General features: G+C 38.6%; 3 protein-coding genes across 3 annotated transcripts; 1 reads left to right on the top strand and 2 right to left on the bottom strand.

Moving 5' to 3' along the window:
• Nucleotides 1–1,153: 1,153 nt before the first annotated feature.
• tmem59 (transmembrane protein 59) lies at nucleotides 1,154–5,186 on the bottom strand. Its single transcript, XM_084911504.1, has 8 exons — nucleotides 4,956–5,186; nucleotides 4,635–4,740; nucleotides 4,307–4,401; nucleotides 3,841–3,993; nucleotides 3,635–3,707; nucleotides 3,373–3,496; nucleotides 3,125–3,242; nucleotides 1,154–1,890 (listed from the first exon to the last, which is right to left on the bottom strand). The coding sequence occupies exons 1-8, from the start codon at nucleotides 5,109–5,111 to the stop codon at nucleotides 1,738–1,740; spliced, it is 978 nt and encodes a 325-aa protein (XP_084767630.1). The 5' UTR covers nucleotides 5,112–5,186; the 3' UTR covers nucleotides 1,154–1,737.
• A 524-nt stretch (nucleotides 5,187–5,710) lies between these two features.
• tceanc2 (transcription elongation factor A (SII) N-terminal and central domain containing 2) lies at nucleotides 5,711–7,667 on the top strand. Its single transcript, XM_084911509.1, has 4 exons — nucleotides 5,711–6,135; nucleotides 6,212–6,353; nucleotides 6,630–6,823; nucleotides 7,140–7,667. The coding sequence occupies exons 1-4, from the start codon at nucleotides 6,037–6,039 to the stop codon at nucleotides 7,326–7,328; spliced, it is 624 nt and encodes a 207-aa protein (XP_084767635.1). The 5' UTR covers nucleotides 5,711–6,036; the 3' UTR covers nucleotides 7,329–7,667.
• A 240-nt stretch (nucleotides 7,668–7,907) lies between these two features.
• Nucleotides 7,908–11,650, bottom strand: cdcp2 (CUB domain containing protein 2). Its single transcript, XM_084912965.1, has 6 exons — nucleotides 11,294–11,650; nucleotides 10,737–11,084; nucleotides 9,981–10,322; nucleotides 8,639–8,992; nucleotides 8,344–8,522; nucleotides 7,908–8,213 (listed from the first exon to the last, which is right to left on the bottom strand). Exons 1-6 carry the CDS (start codon nucleotides 11,358–11,360, stop codon nucleotides 7,908–7,910), a joined length of 1,596 nt encoding a protein of 531 aa, XP_084769091.1. The 5' UTR covers nucleotides 11,361–11,650.
• Nucleotides 11,651–13,414: the final 1,764 nt, after the last annotated feature.

The raw sequence follows: 13,414 nt of genomic DNA, 5'->3' as shown, positions 1-13,414 counted from the left end.
ATTATCCATTTTATTGTGCAACAGTAACTTTAAACAGGACAAGGTGGATTATTGTCCTGGGCCTAATCTTGGGGATGTGTTTGGAAGAAATTTTTGCTCATGGGTCCTAGCAAGAACTTTACTTTTCTGGACTTTACACAGTGCAACTCAACTCAAAGGTTCCGGTTTGTTACGGCAGTAGGGGGTGATGACTTCAGGCTTTAAGCAGAGATGATGAGAAGGCTTCACCGGTCTGGGAAACCCACTTTTTTCAAATTAAGCAACCCTAGATTCTTCTTTCATTTTCAAACTTGGAAGTCCATGCCCGACTAGTGCTGCTTCAACTTAAATCACTTCAGGCGATTTATATTGATGTTGCACACATCTCTCTAATGCCACAAAAGGTTTTGTCCAACTTTTTTCACGTAACTGCAGAAGTACTGCCCCAGACGTGTAAACAGACTTTGATGTGTCAAGTCTGTGCAGTTCCCCCCTAAAATCAAGTTATCACACAGAAAACCTGGAGGCACGGTCGTTTTTCAATGTAGAAAAATGGTACATGTTCCACAGAGAGGGAGCAGCAGATAAATTTGGTCATGATTTTTCCCCTTATATTCACCACGTAATTGTCTCTTGAGATGTCTTCTAGGACATTTTATTGACAGGTCTTTGGGAGGCCAATGGTAAAGTAGTCATACAAGCAAATGTTCAAATAAACTTGGTATCTGTTTTTTTTCCCTCTGCAGTTGTAAAGCTGTGTGAAGGCTCATTACTTTACATGCGGCCCATCATACAATTTTTAACCTCATAGCAGAGATTGAAGATAAACACTAACACAGGAAGTGTTAGCTACTCTCAGTTTTGCCTCAAAGAGTTTTTATAGAGCTATTCTGGAAAACAGTGAGGTGTAGCAATACGCGATCAAAAGAAAGTTTTGCATGTCTTGCACTACATAAAAAGGCAACATTGTGCCCGCTACAATGTACTGTCAGAGATGCAAATTAGACCACTGCAGTTAAACGTAATCTACTGTGGTATAATAAAAAGTAAAATCTACCTGTGTGGTTATGTGAAGGCATTGAGCAAGAGTTCTACGACTCCTTTTGCAAACTATTATCTATTGCAATAGGAGTCATACGTTGGCATTTTAAACTTCAAAAACAAAAAACAGACATTAGATTCACTCTGTATTTAATTTGACTTATGATAAGAAGAGACAACAGTTAAGCAGGAAGGACTTACTGTTTGTACCATCACTATCAATTTATATAAAGAGCAGAGAATTTTGCTGTAAAATTCAATATCGTTAGGTTATCACCCCAGTAGAAACATAAAAGCAAACAGGGTAAGTCTGCAGTACCACCACAACCTATTTTATCAAAAGTTAACGGTTTGGAAGAAACTTGCATCACTTCAAGTCACAAAGAGTTAATTTAAACATTCAATAAAGTAAGCACACCAATAGAGAGCTAATGCACACCAAAATTGCAATAAACCCCCCAAAACCTAGTTGACTTGTACTGCTGTCACTGTGCTATAATGCCTCAATTATGCCAATATACAGAAAAACTATCACTCCAACTTTAAAAGCCACAATTGACAGGAGGCAAAAAGAGAACGAAAAAATAATAATAATAATAGGGGTGGAAAAAAAGTTCTGCAAGTAGTGAGACTCTGAAAGTCTTAAGCCAAAGGATAAAAATCAACTTGAGATTATACATAAAAGAGAATATCCCCTCTGTTGTACACCTTTGGGTTCTAGATGTTAGACTGCCCTAGGTTCACTTTGGAAGGGAGTGGTCCAGCCTCCTCCTCTGATCCGTTGGAGGTGATGATCAGCAGGGAGGATGCTGGATATGGAATCAGTTTCTGTTCTTTAATGTATTCACTGTCTCCATAGATGCTTAATTTCTGAAAGAAAAAAAAAAGGAAAAGCTTTTTTTAAACATTGTTTTGACGATTGATTTTTTTTCTGTCAACACAAACCTCATTATTCAAGGAATTCTTTAAAAAACATTTTTGCCAGCCACGATCTCTAAAGCTTACAGCTTCCATCTTGTTTGGTCTATATATAAACCAGAAGTGTCAAAATGACTGTACAGGAAATAACTTCAGCCCAAATGCACACACCAAGCCCACCCGCTATTTGTAAGGTGCCCTTTGTCTGGTATTTTTGCTGGTATTCCGTTCATTCAGTCACTTTTTTGCCTGTGTTAGTCTAGCAAGGTGGCTATTACATTTCTTGAGACCAGTCTTTGGTGATACAGAGTGAAGCATTTTGAGTATGCGACCAATGCAGACATGCTTGCATGCACTTCTCTAAAACACACAATGATGGTACGCGCAGGCAGAATACTGACTGGCTGAAACGTCTGCTTGAAGGGAGCAACAGTGGCATTTGGCACAAAATGGAAGAAGTGTATATACACTGTATGAAAAAGTATGCATAAGAAACTGAATTAAGCAGAAGTGGATATCATATTTTCTTGTTTTTAAACAGTGTTTCTCTTCACTGTAAAGAAGCCATTTGTCTGTTATGATTTCTGTGTTCTCTGCAGCTCTGCCACCAGCTGTCGTTGGAGACAAAATATTTTGATGCTGACCCCTGGTGACAGTACACTGCTATAACATGAGGATAAAGGTCCACGTAGCTCCTTGAAGACTCCACAAAGGACTGGCACACATATATAGCATAAAGAAGAGTTGGAAACAAAGAAATAGTCCTTTGGTATCATTCTGTGCTGCCACATTATAATGGGATTTATTACATATGAATGACATGTAGATTTGTGCAATTACTCTGTAGAGGGCTCTGGAAAGGGCATAATTTGAGAATCCTCGTTTTAGAAATACTGGTAGGGTGATTTTGGACAAGACTGGCATTTCCAGCCTTTGTGCCAAGATATGCTAGTCACCTCGTAGCTGTAGCTTCATAATTACTATGCAGATGGGAAAGTGGAACCAAGTTTCTTATTTAACTTTGCAACAGCACAATAAGCAATTATCCATTTAAAAATTATTTATACGGAGTATAAAAACAGAACTACAGCAACTGAATTCACACATAGCAGATATGCCCAGATTAAGCTTGTGTGCTAAACAAACTGCTGTAAACCACTTAAACAAACAAGAACAGATATCATACCTCAGCAGGTACATACTGATCCACAGCAGTTGCCACAGTGGCACAGCAGATCCAGATCAGGACAAAAACAGACAGGACCAGAGTTGTGGTAAGGATCCACCCCGGTAGCCAAGGATTCCTGAGGAGAAAAGGATAAGTATCAAGGTTATGTAGCTGCACAAAGGCAAGACCCTCAATACCATTAATATCCTGTTCAAGTTAAGTAACAGCACCTCTTGGACAATGTAGACAGAAATGTGCTAACCAACCTTGAGAGAGAGCTGAAAAGATTGTATTCGTCATTATAGGTGTGGTCCCCAGTCATGTCTCTGTCCCTCTCCTGGATTAAAGTGCGTTCGTAGTCCTTAAATACAGGGCTGCTCAGTCCAGGAACTTGAAAACAAGAAACCAAACTCAGAAAGATATTCAGTGATGTCTGCCTTAACCTAACACATTCTTTGAGATCAAAACTACTTTTGTCCTTAACTAATTACTTTATTTATTTTTTAAGAGGATGAATGAAACTCTTACAGCTCTTCTGAGGTTCCTCTTTAACATATTTTTCCAGTTCAAACTGGGAGAAGAACTTGATTTCAGGTACAGCCTGTTAAATATAGGGCAGATTTTTATTTATTTATTTTTCCTAGTCATTTTGCTCCATTACATTTGCACATTACCAGGGTGAAGTGCGTTGTTTTGCATCTGGTAGATTAGGGGGTTGGTTTTCTTTTACTTACCTGGCAAATGATGACTTTGCCATCATCAGCCTGGAGGTAAAAAGTCCATGTGGAAGTGATGAAGCTGTGGGCCTGACTCATTACATCATCCCAGAAACCTCGGACCAAAGTCAATGGGTACAGAAGGTGAATCTTAGGCATCATGCTCTCCAACTGGGGGAAAAAAACAAACAAACAAACAAACAAACAAACAAACAAACATATTGAACAAAGGATTATTTGTTGGGAGCTGAAGTGCAACAAATACAGAATCAAGAGAGATCAAACAGCTGACCTAAATGAAAGCTGCATGCTCCAGTACCAAAGCCATCCCTACAGTAAAGTTGCAAAAGCAATTTCAAGTCTCTGCATTTAAACTTTAGTTAAATGTATTTACTGAATCTGAATTAACTATGAAAAAAAAACTACTAATACTGCAGATGGTTCTGTGGAAGCCACTGCGTGAATGCGTTATACACAGTCATACCTGCTTATTTCGCTGCTCAGCGAAGGGGAGCTGATTCTGACAGCCCAGGTTGCATGCGTACTGCTCATCAGACTGGGTGTAGGCTTCGTGACAGGCTGCAGAAGTTTGAAAGAGGTGAGCGATAATAGATGATAGAGCTAACAGATCAAACTGGATTGTGGATACAGAACAAAGAGTCTCTAGAGCAAGCTTACACCATGGAACTGGATGTATTAAAACGGAAGCAGATTGTAAGAAATACTTTATTGTTACGAGCATAGCACGTAATTAGTTAGCAAACCTCTTCGACAGCACAGCTGTGAATTAACTGGGTCAGTGCATAGCTTACTTGATTCGCACTCGGATTTGGTCTGATTTAAATCTTCGCTGTCACGGACAAACTGACAAATGGAGAACAGGCGGCAGCCTCTCTGACAGGCATATAGTTCTTCCTCCTGTACAATAAAAAACAAACGGGAGGACCAGTTGAATGACTCGACAAACAAGGATATCCAGATGAAAGATGACGCACTTTCAAAACTTGTCCTTCACAAACAAAAAAAGAAAATGCATTGCAAAAAAGGAAAAAACACACGCTTGTCCACTTATCAAACGCAAAAGCTAGCTAATGGTAGGAGCAGTCGCTTTCCTTTTCAATATGACAACTTACCCGAGGATAGGTATGCAAACTGTATGTCATTTCACATGATTTATGGCAGGACGCAGTGTTTCCCAAGACGCTGTCAAATACATCTGAAGATACTAAGGTGCCTGCGAACAGGACGGCGAGTCCCAAAGTGCAGACAATTGAGGAAAGAGACCCCATTTCGCCTGCCAAAACCTAAACAAATAACACGATCCTCTTCCTCGTTCTCCTTATCGGGTTGTGTTCTCGCGGGAACTTTATCTCGCGCGAGACTTTTTTCAGAGTTTGTTAAATTTAAGGTTTGCTAAGTTTAAAAACCCTAAAATCTTGTTTGGAAAACAATGTTCCAACATGAGAAGTTCTGTTTTGTATTCATTGTAAACAGTTTGTGTTTCCCGTCTTCTTTTTTTCTTTGTAAACTATATCCACAAATACTCAACAATAATATTTTGACTAAAAAAACCCTAAAATCCTAACAGTAACAATAATCAAACAATAAATAGTGGAAAAATCAATATGTTCATTTGTATTGTTTTCCGAAGCAAAAATAATAAATAAAAAAAAGACTGATATCCGAAAAGTCAGAGAGGAAGATAAGGCCAAATTATTCAAAAGACATTTTACTGAGAATACCAGCGATGATACTAATATAATAATAGTATTATATTACTTTAAAATTAATATTCATATTATATAAAACGTTGGTCATTTATTTACTGAAATTTTGTACATGAGGGCTTCCACATCTTTCTAATCTGCTGAAGAGATTCATTGTTTCCGAGTGTACATAAAGGCAACATTGCCACTGCCATTATTTACCATAGCCATCCAGCTACTGTTAGCTCTATCAAAGAGATTATTTATCGCAGTTGTAGCGATAATATGGAGCTATCCTTTAGTAGACTATAGCGGAATTACATAATTAACACTGGCAAAGCATTTATTCAGTTAAATTTGGCTTGAGTTAGACAACGTTACCCGAAAGGCTGAAAGTAGCTGTTAGCTGAACCACGTAGGAAATCGGCTTCTTTTTAGTCAAACTGTTGTATTAAAATTTGTCAATCTCATTCTTTCTACAAAGGAGCTTCCTGGCTTGCCTTTGAACATGGACAAGTTTGTAGTGCGGCTTCCTAAGGGAGACGCACCTAAAAAATCGAAGACAGACGAAAAGGTGTACAAACAGACTACAATTGAATCTCTACGGGTAAGACATTAGGCATGCATGTATTGTGTGTTAACGCATTTATGTAGTAATTGCTTGCCTTTTGTGTTTCGTAAAGCGAGTGGTTGTTATTGAGGACATCATGCGTTACAAGTCAATGCTGGAGCTGCCAGAACAGAGCAAAGACAACCTGCTGACTGCCCTGAAAGAGCTGAGTAAGAAGGTCCCTTCCAAGGAGGTGCTCAAGTCCACGAAAATAGGTAAACACAATTTTTTAATAACTCTTTATACAGATGGGCTGTCGTTAGAAAGTCATTTAAGTTTCCATTTTAGTTCAAAGATTGCACAACCAACCTTTATAACACGAATAACAGCTTACATGTACGTGTGAGCTGAGTTTGCTTTTACTCTCTTATTACATGAGAATTATAACTCTGAAGAGCAAACCACTCATTAAAACAGTGTTCTCCTCATAAATGCCAGGCCAGTCAAATTCACAATATTCACATACGTAATCAAAACATCTCTCTGCTAAGGTCACACTGTCAACAAAATGCGAAAGCATCTGGATCCCGAAGTAAGTTCAATGGCAGCAAAGGTTTACACGGACTGGAGGATGTTCATCGAGGAGAATTCCAATAAGCCATCCATTGAAGTGCGCTCGGACAAACAGTCTGAAGGACTCAGGAGCAACGCTAGAAGGCTCATGTCTGAAGCACTAGAGGTCAAGGTAAGATGGAGAATCTCAGGGCAATCGTGAAACATGGCTTTAGAAAGATTTTTTTTTAAAAATTATTTTCATTTCTTCCCGTTTCCTTCCTTATCATGTTACATGTTGAATGTAAGCCTGAAAATCAGCATATATGATTTATTGATCGCTGTTTATGAGTGTATTTTAACTTATGCACATTTATTAATTTTAAATATTCCATTCCTAGCACTGGCATGTTCTTTATAAGAAGTATCTGAATGCTTGTTCATCTTACAGCTACTTGTTCTCTGTCTGACTCATACCTGGAATATTTCTGTTCATCTTTCACCTACAGGAAGATTCTGGTCTTATAGACAACATCGAGAGGGAAGTGTTTCACCAGAGCTCCCGACTGGTCAGCACTTCATACAGACGGACTGTTAGAGCACTTGTGTTTGCCTTCAAACACAACCCTGAGGTCAGAACTCAGGTGAAGAACAGCACAATAGCAGTCAACAAGCTGGTCTCTAAATACAAAAAATAACAGAATAATAAACTATGTAGAGCCAGCTGTATATGGAAAATAGTTTTAATACAATTGGAGAAGGATTTTATGCACACATTTTTTTTACATTTTATTTTTATTGTTTTCTTGATTTTCTGTAAAGAAGTTAAAAAAAATCTTTTTGTGGCACATCAGTAGCCTTGCACTTTTTGCAACTGCACATGAATCATTGTAAAGAATACTGGAGGTGATGATATTAATGCTATTCCTTTTTGTAATGTAATAATGTAGGCATTTTTTTTTCAACAGGTGCATTGTTTTTTTGTCTTATAAATGAACATTTTTATACGAAACATGATTTAAAGCATGACAACTTAAGCGCTGGAGTCCTGTCTTTGATGAAGAAGAGCTAATATAATCACATATGTGTGTGTGTGTGTGTGTGTGTGTGTATATATGTATATATGTATATATATATGTGTATGTATGTATATATATATATATATATATATATATATATATATATATATATATATATATATATATATATATATATATATATATATATATATATATATATATATATATATATATATATATATATATATATATAGCTAGCTAAAGAAGCACTAGCCAAACAATAGCTATAACCATGAGAATAACAGCCAGAACACAAATGCTAATAAAGACAACATCGCTCAAATCATGAGGCTCAGCTTCTGGATCCCCTTCACTGCCACTGCTACCATTGTCAGTTTGCTGGGCCTGCTCCTCCAGACGACGCTCCTCTGCAGAAATGATGGACACTGATGCTATTTTCCGCAGGGCATCACACTGCAATTTATATTCTTGTACATTTTCCTGCTTCCCATCAGAGAAATCAATGTAGAGTTTGTTTACAAGCATGGTGATGTTCCGATGTTTCTGTAAGGGATCATTAGATACAGTATTAATAGAAGCAAGTCGCAAGTGTCTGCAACAAATGTTTAGCAGTTTAAATAGGGCAAATTGCTGCCTATTATAGTGTGCCAGTAAATGAGAACATGTTAGTCACCTGGCTGGCAGTACCACAGTCGACAAACTGAGCCACTATCTTGTATGAAGTGGTCGTTAACTGCGCTGTACAGGTCGGGTTTCCTAAGTAGATGCTCTCACGGTCCAGCTGAGGTAAGGACTGCTGGGGTATCACAATGGTGAATTCTGATCTTGTGCAGCTAACGTTTACAGGCACCACTTGGATTGAGGAAAAAAAATCACACTTTTTAAGAGCAGCATGAGAATGATATGGAAAAAAGTTAACAAAAAGATATTTTAGAAGTTAATCATACGCCTGTACAAGGAATATTTACCTCCCTGATAAGAAGCGGTGAATCCTCTGTGTGCTTCATTTCTGTCTGTGCTGAGCACGACCAGCAACTTGTTGCCCTTAGAGACGAGAGAAGAAGGATGCTCCCTGCCACACCAGCGTCCCATCAGAGCGTCCGTCTGGCTATTCCCATCATAAACTGCGACAGAGTCATAGTCGCACTCATCTGATAAACTGTTGCGGTCCTCCAAGTCCATTAAGGGGAAGAAGAGTTTGATGCGGTAGCCTGCGGCTAGAGTGATGCTCCAGTGGCAGTTAATGTTGTTTGGGTAGATGTTGGGGAAATTTGGGCTGCTAAAGTTGCCACTCACATGAGACAGCACCTGCTGGCACTCACCTATTAAAGTACAGCCAATCAGATAGTCATTTGGATTGCAGATGTTAGCTTGCTGCACTGCGTTCATTTTATGATTGGCTTTTTTTGTACTTCATCCTCTCCATGCAGCCTCATGTAAGTCTCGGACTAAAAGTTTATGTTTAAGATCCTGGTCACTGTGTCTGGCAAATAAATTTTAAATGGGCAAATGACATTACCAGAGCCTCCTCCAGATGTTCTGTTTAACTCCCACAGACCAAAGACATGTTTATATGACTGATTTAATCAGTGATTGTAAGTTGGCTGCGTGTGTGACTATTAGAGTGTGTGGTTGTCTGCCTCTCTGTGTTAGATCTGTGATGGACTGGGGGTTATATATGGCATTTATACAGGTGTCTCTTCAAGTTTGTTTGTTTTTTTTATCCTTTTTGCCAGCTGGCTTATGCTCAACAAGGTCAAATGGGCACAGTCTGTGAGCAGCTTTCTAAAAGTTACTCTGCAGTTTCGACTGAACTCGAGTGTCCCTAGACCAGTCAAGGACCTTTACATTTGTGTTTATGATGGTGGTGTTTACCCAGTTTCTATGAAAGAGGATTTTTTCTTTGCAACTAAAATGCTTCTATTTGATCAGATTGTTAGGGTATATTGTTTCATGCTCTGGATATCTCCTGTGGCTTGTTTCAGTCGAGCTGCAATACCTTTAGCCAATAATAAAATCCATTGTTCTCTATTTTTTAAAATCCAACATTCTCACAAAATGTTCCCTGTTGATCTTTAGCTTTTTGAAATAGATTTTTTGTGGGTTTCAAGATAGATTTTCTGTTCTGTGAGTGAACAGAAGTTTTTAAACATAATTTGCTTTAGGTCGAATGTCAAATTGTTGATAATTGAAAAAAAAAAAAAACCTTTAGGTTTCTGCATTTACACCAAAAACATGAACACTCAAGGAGAAAAAATACAAAAGCACTTTGCATATTGATGTGAGAAAGCCGAAATCAAATTCACCTACCTGAATAATAGTAGGCCTTGAACCCACGTCCCCCAATGTTGAAGTCAGACTTGAAGACTACGAGAAGTTGGTTGGAAGTAGTGATGATGTTGGGGGGTTTATCTGTCCCACAGTATTTACCCAGATGCCGGTGGGTGACTGTTGGGCCGTCAAACAGGGCTACAAAGTCAAAGTTACATCCTTCATTGTTTTCCAGCTGGAAGTCCAAAAACACCAAGGTGACCACACTTGTGTTAGACACATGGATGGCCCAAGAGCAGTCGGCATTGTTGCTATACTCCTGGGGGTAGCCTGGGCTAGAGATTACTCCAGATAGTCCAGTCAGGACTCCACCACACATATCTAGAGAAGAAAAAATGCAGATTTAGATTTGCATTGGAAACCACATGCACACTTTCTATTCAGTGTGCTGCATTTTTATAGCTAACTGTTAGTCCAAAGTTTAGGCAACAATTCAGACATTTATTGTCATGCTAATAGTTCTGCAACTTTTAGAAAATAAAACAGTAACTAAATCGTAAACACGATAATATGTTCATTGTGAGCATTATGGTTTTGTGAAATTTGCCTCACCCACGCAGCCACTAGCAGCCGTATGAGCTCTAATTGAATATAATATACAATATTTAAGTGAGGTCAAAACCAAGAAATTTCACTTACAGGACACGACTTAAACTGTCTAAACATGGCCGGACAAAATCAACTCAAGTTTTGGCCAACTATCCCTGTCACATTGCATTAAGTGTAACAACCTACCTTTTCTGTAGCCAACAGTGAAGCCCCTGTAGGCCACATGGCGGTCTGAATGGAAGATGATGGACATGACATTCCAAGAAGAGGTGAATTGAGGTGGAGAGATGTCACCACAAAATGTCCCGAGGAGGTTCCCTTCATCCTCAGATATGCCATTGTATATTTTAATGTAATCATAAGCACAGCTTGCATGGTACTCCAGCTCAAAGTAGTGGAAAGTGAGGAGGACAGAGGAGCCCTCTGCTACCACAATTAACCAGGAACAGTGTGTGTTGTAGGGGTATAGGCCTGGGAAGTTTGGGCTGGAGAAATTGCCAGATGGAGCAGAGAGGATTCCTCCACATTTGACTCCTTATAATGACAAAAAATAAACAAAACAAAACAGAAAAAACATTTCATTTCAGTTCAGAGAAAGAAGTCATGGTTCACCGTGAAAGTGTATTACAAGCTGACATTGAACAATTGGATCCCACCATTCTCTCTATATACAGTACCTGCAAGATAAAGCACTCCCATGAAATTTAAGCATTGCTCCATCAAGATAAAGAATGGCAACTCACCTTTTTTAGAATCAGCCTTGTCAAAGAGCAGTACTAAATGAATCAGTATAGTCACCCTGAGAGTCATGTTGTTATTGTTGATTTGGCTTTTGTCACGCCCCGGCTACAATAACGGCAGAAACGCACAACGGCAATGTCAGAGCGCACAGCCTTGAGACATCAGCAGCGGTGCCTGTAGAGGTAAGAGGACTTTGAAAAATTCATCCGTAGCCTGAATGAGTAACCTGATAGCTGCCTAGGCCATGCTTTGCCTTTCCGCTAAATTTTAATGACTGATATCCAATGAGCATGAGTGGCTTGTCAGGACACTGTTTGGAGAGATGTTATACATTTTTAATGACACACACACACACACACACGCACACACACACACACACACACACACACACACACACACACACACACACACCAGTACACTAAACACCAGCTGCAAATGGAGTTAATAAAGAGGTAAGAAGAAGGAGAGAAGGATGATCGTATTTGTCACTAATATAAATGGGTTCATTAATGTGACGTGAAAGAAAAGATCCCACAGTCACAAAGTAATAAGGGCACTGTGCAGGCTTTGTGTTTGTTAAAGCAGCTTAAGCATGCATTTGCATTTTAATGCACTTGAGTATATATAATGAGGTGAAGCGCAGAAATAGTGTTTATTGTTTCTGTTACTACTGAGGTTCACACCTGCAGCTTCTGTTTGAATAGTCTCATTGTACCAGATGAGCTAAGCACAATTTTTAAAACAATGGGTTTCAGGAGGACGAGAACTTTATCATATCAAATCTTTTATTCTCAACAAATGCTTCATAATTGCTTTGTGGCAGTTCTGTTCGTATAAGTTAAAGGGCTCATTTTTTGTGTAATAATGTGCTTGTTTTAAATTCAAACAAACACAGACCGTGCCACTGCATTGTATCTGATGAGTAAGGTAATTTTCCTCAGAAAATGCAAACCTTTTTAATGCAAATTCTGTTTATAATCTAATTTCTGTTTATGGGAAGAGTAATGCGGCGACTCTCAGACAGAGATTTTGTGGTATTTGCCAAACGCCAATCATATTCCATGAGTCATTCCTTCTGTTTTCGCAGCCTTATAGTCGAGCGGTGGAGACACATGTAGACAGTAATCCTGAGTCAATGTGATTGCACAGCAGACAGGGAGATAAAGTACTCTTAGTAAAAGCCTATTCTGCAAATAAATGTTTACTATTCCAGCAGTGCCGTAAAGGCAAGGCTTTTAGATTGAGCATGTCTAATAGCTTCAGTGAGCAACACTAATTCCTAAAGAAACCTGCTAGATGGTGCTGTTACACTGTGAAAATAAAGTGAAAATCAACACTGGGTTTTAAAAAGTCATGTCAAGCTCTAAGCTGAAATAAATAAGAATGTGATTAAAATCAGTCAAGTGTTTTTGCACAGGGGTTCCTGGAACTAAAATGAACCGCCTTGCCTTTGAATTTTAATTCTGTCCTCTCTGAAAGCTTGTCATTGTTCAAGGATGTGGGTGCTGGGCAGTAGTGAAATGTGTTTCTGAAAGATACCGAGTGTTTAGAGCAATTAAATCACCTATTAGCAAGTAAATACTATAAAAAACAAAAAGGCTGAAACTGAATTCCCGCAGAATAAAAATGAACTTCAGTCGCACAATAGCAGACGTTTGACTGAAGAGTTTAATTCAATGATTTAGTTCCAGAAATGCATGAAAGGAGTGTTAAAATTATATTCAGGAACATTAAAAAAAAAAGAAGCAATTTTTGTAAATATCAGAAGTGGGTGGTTATTTAGACATTTGGCAGTTGTGAAGAGTGGATGCTGTTGTTGATGGGCACACTCCACAGTCTGTCTAGCATCTTTTAATTGAAACCACACAATGGCAAATGCTATATTTGTGTGTGTTTTAAAAAAAATCTGTTTACTAAACATGTTTTTCCAAATGAAGACTGTCAAACTCAGCTGTGAGACTATGGTGGTAACTGCTGTTTGTGATGAATGGTTTTTATAGTTTACATAATCTAATTTATATAAGCAGGTGAAAAGGGAAAAAACTAACAATCATTGTGGGAATCAGGTGTTTCTGTTATGCTGCGGTGGGGCATTTGATGATTGGAGTCCAGCCTTTTCTTTA

The sequence above is a fragment of the Perissodus microlepis genome, chromosome 18 (assembly GCF_051167445.1).
Source record: "Perissodus microlepis isolate ML-2025 ecotype Zambia chromosome 18, ASM5116744v1, whole genome shotgun sequence".
NCBI classification, from domain to species: domain Eukaryota; kingdom Metazoa; phylum Chordata; class Actinopteri; order Cichliformes; family Cichlidae; genus Perissodus; species Perissodus microlepis.
Note: the sequence above shows the minus strand (reverse complement) of the source record. Positions and strands in the feature narration are given on the sequence as shown.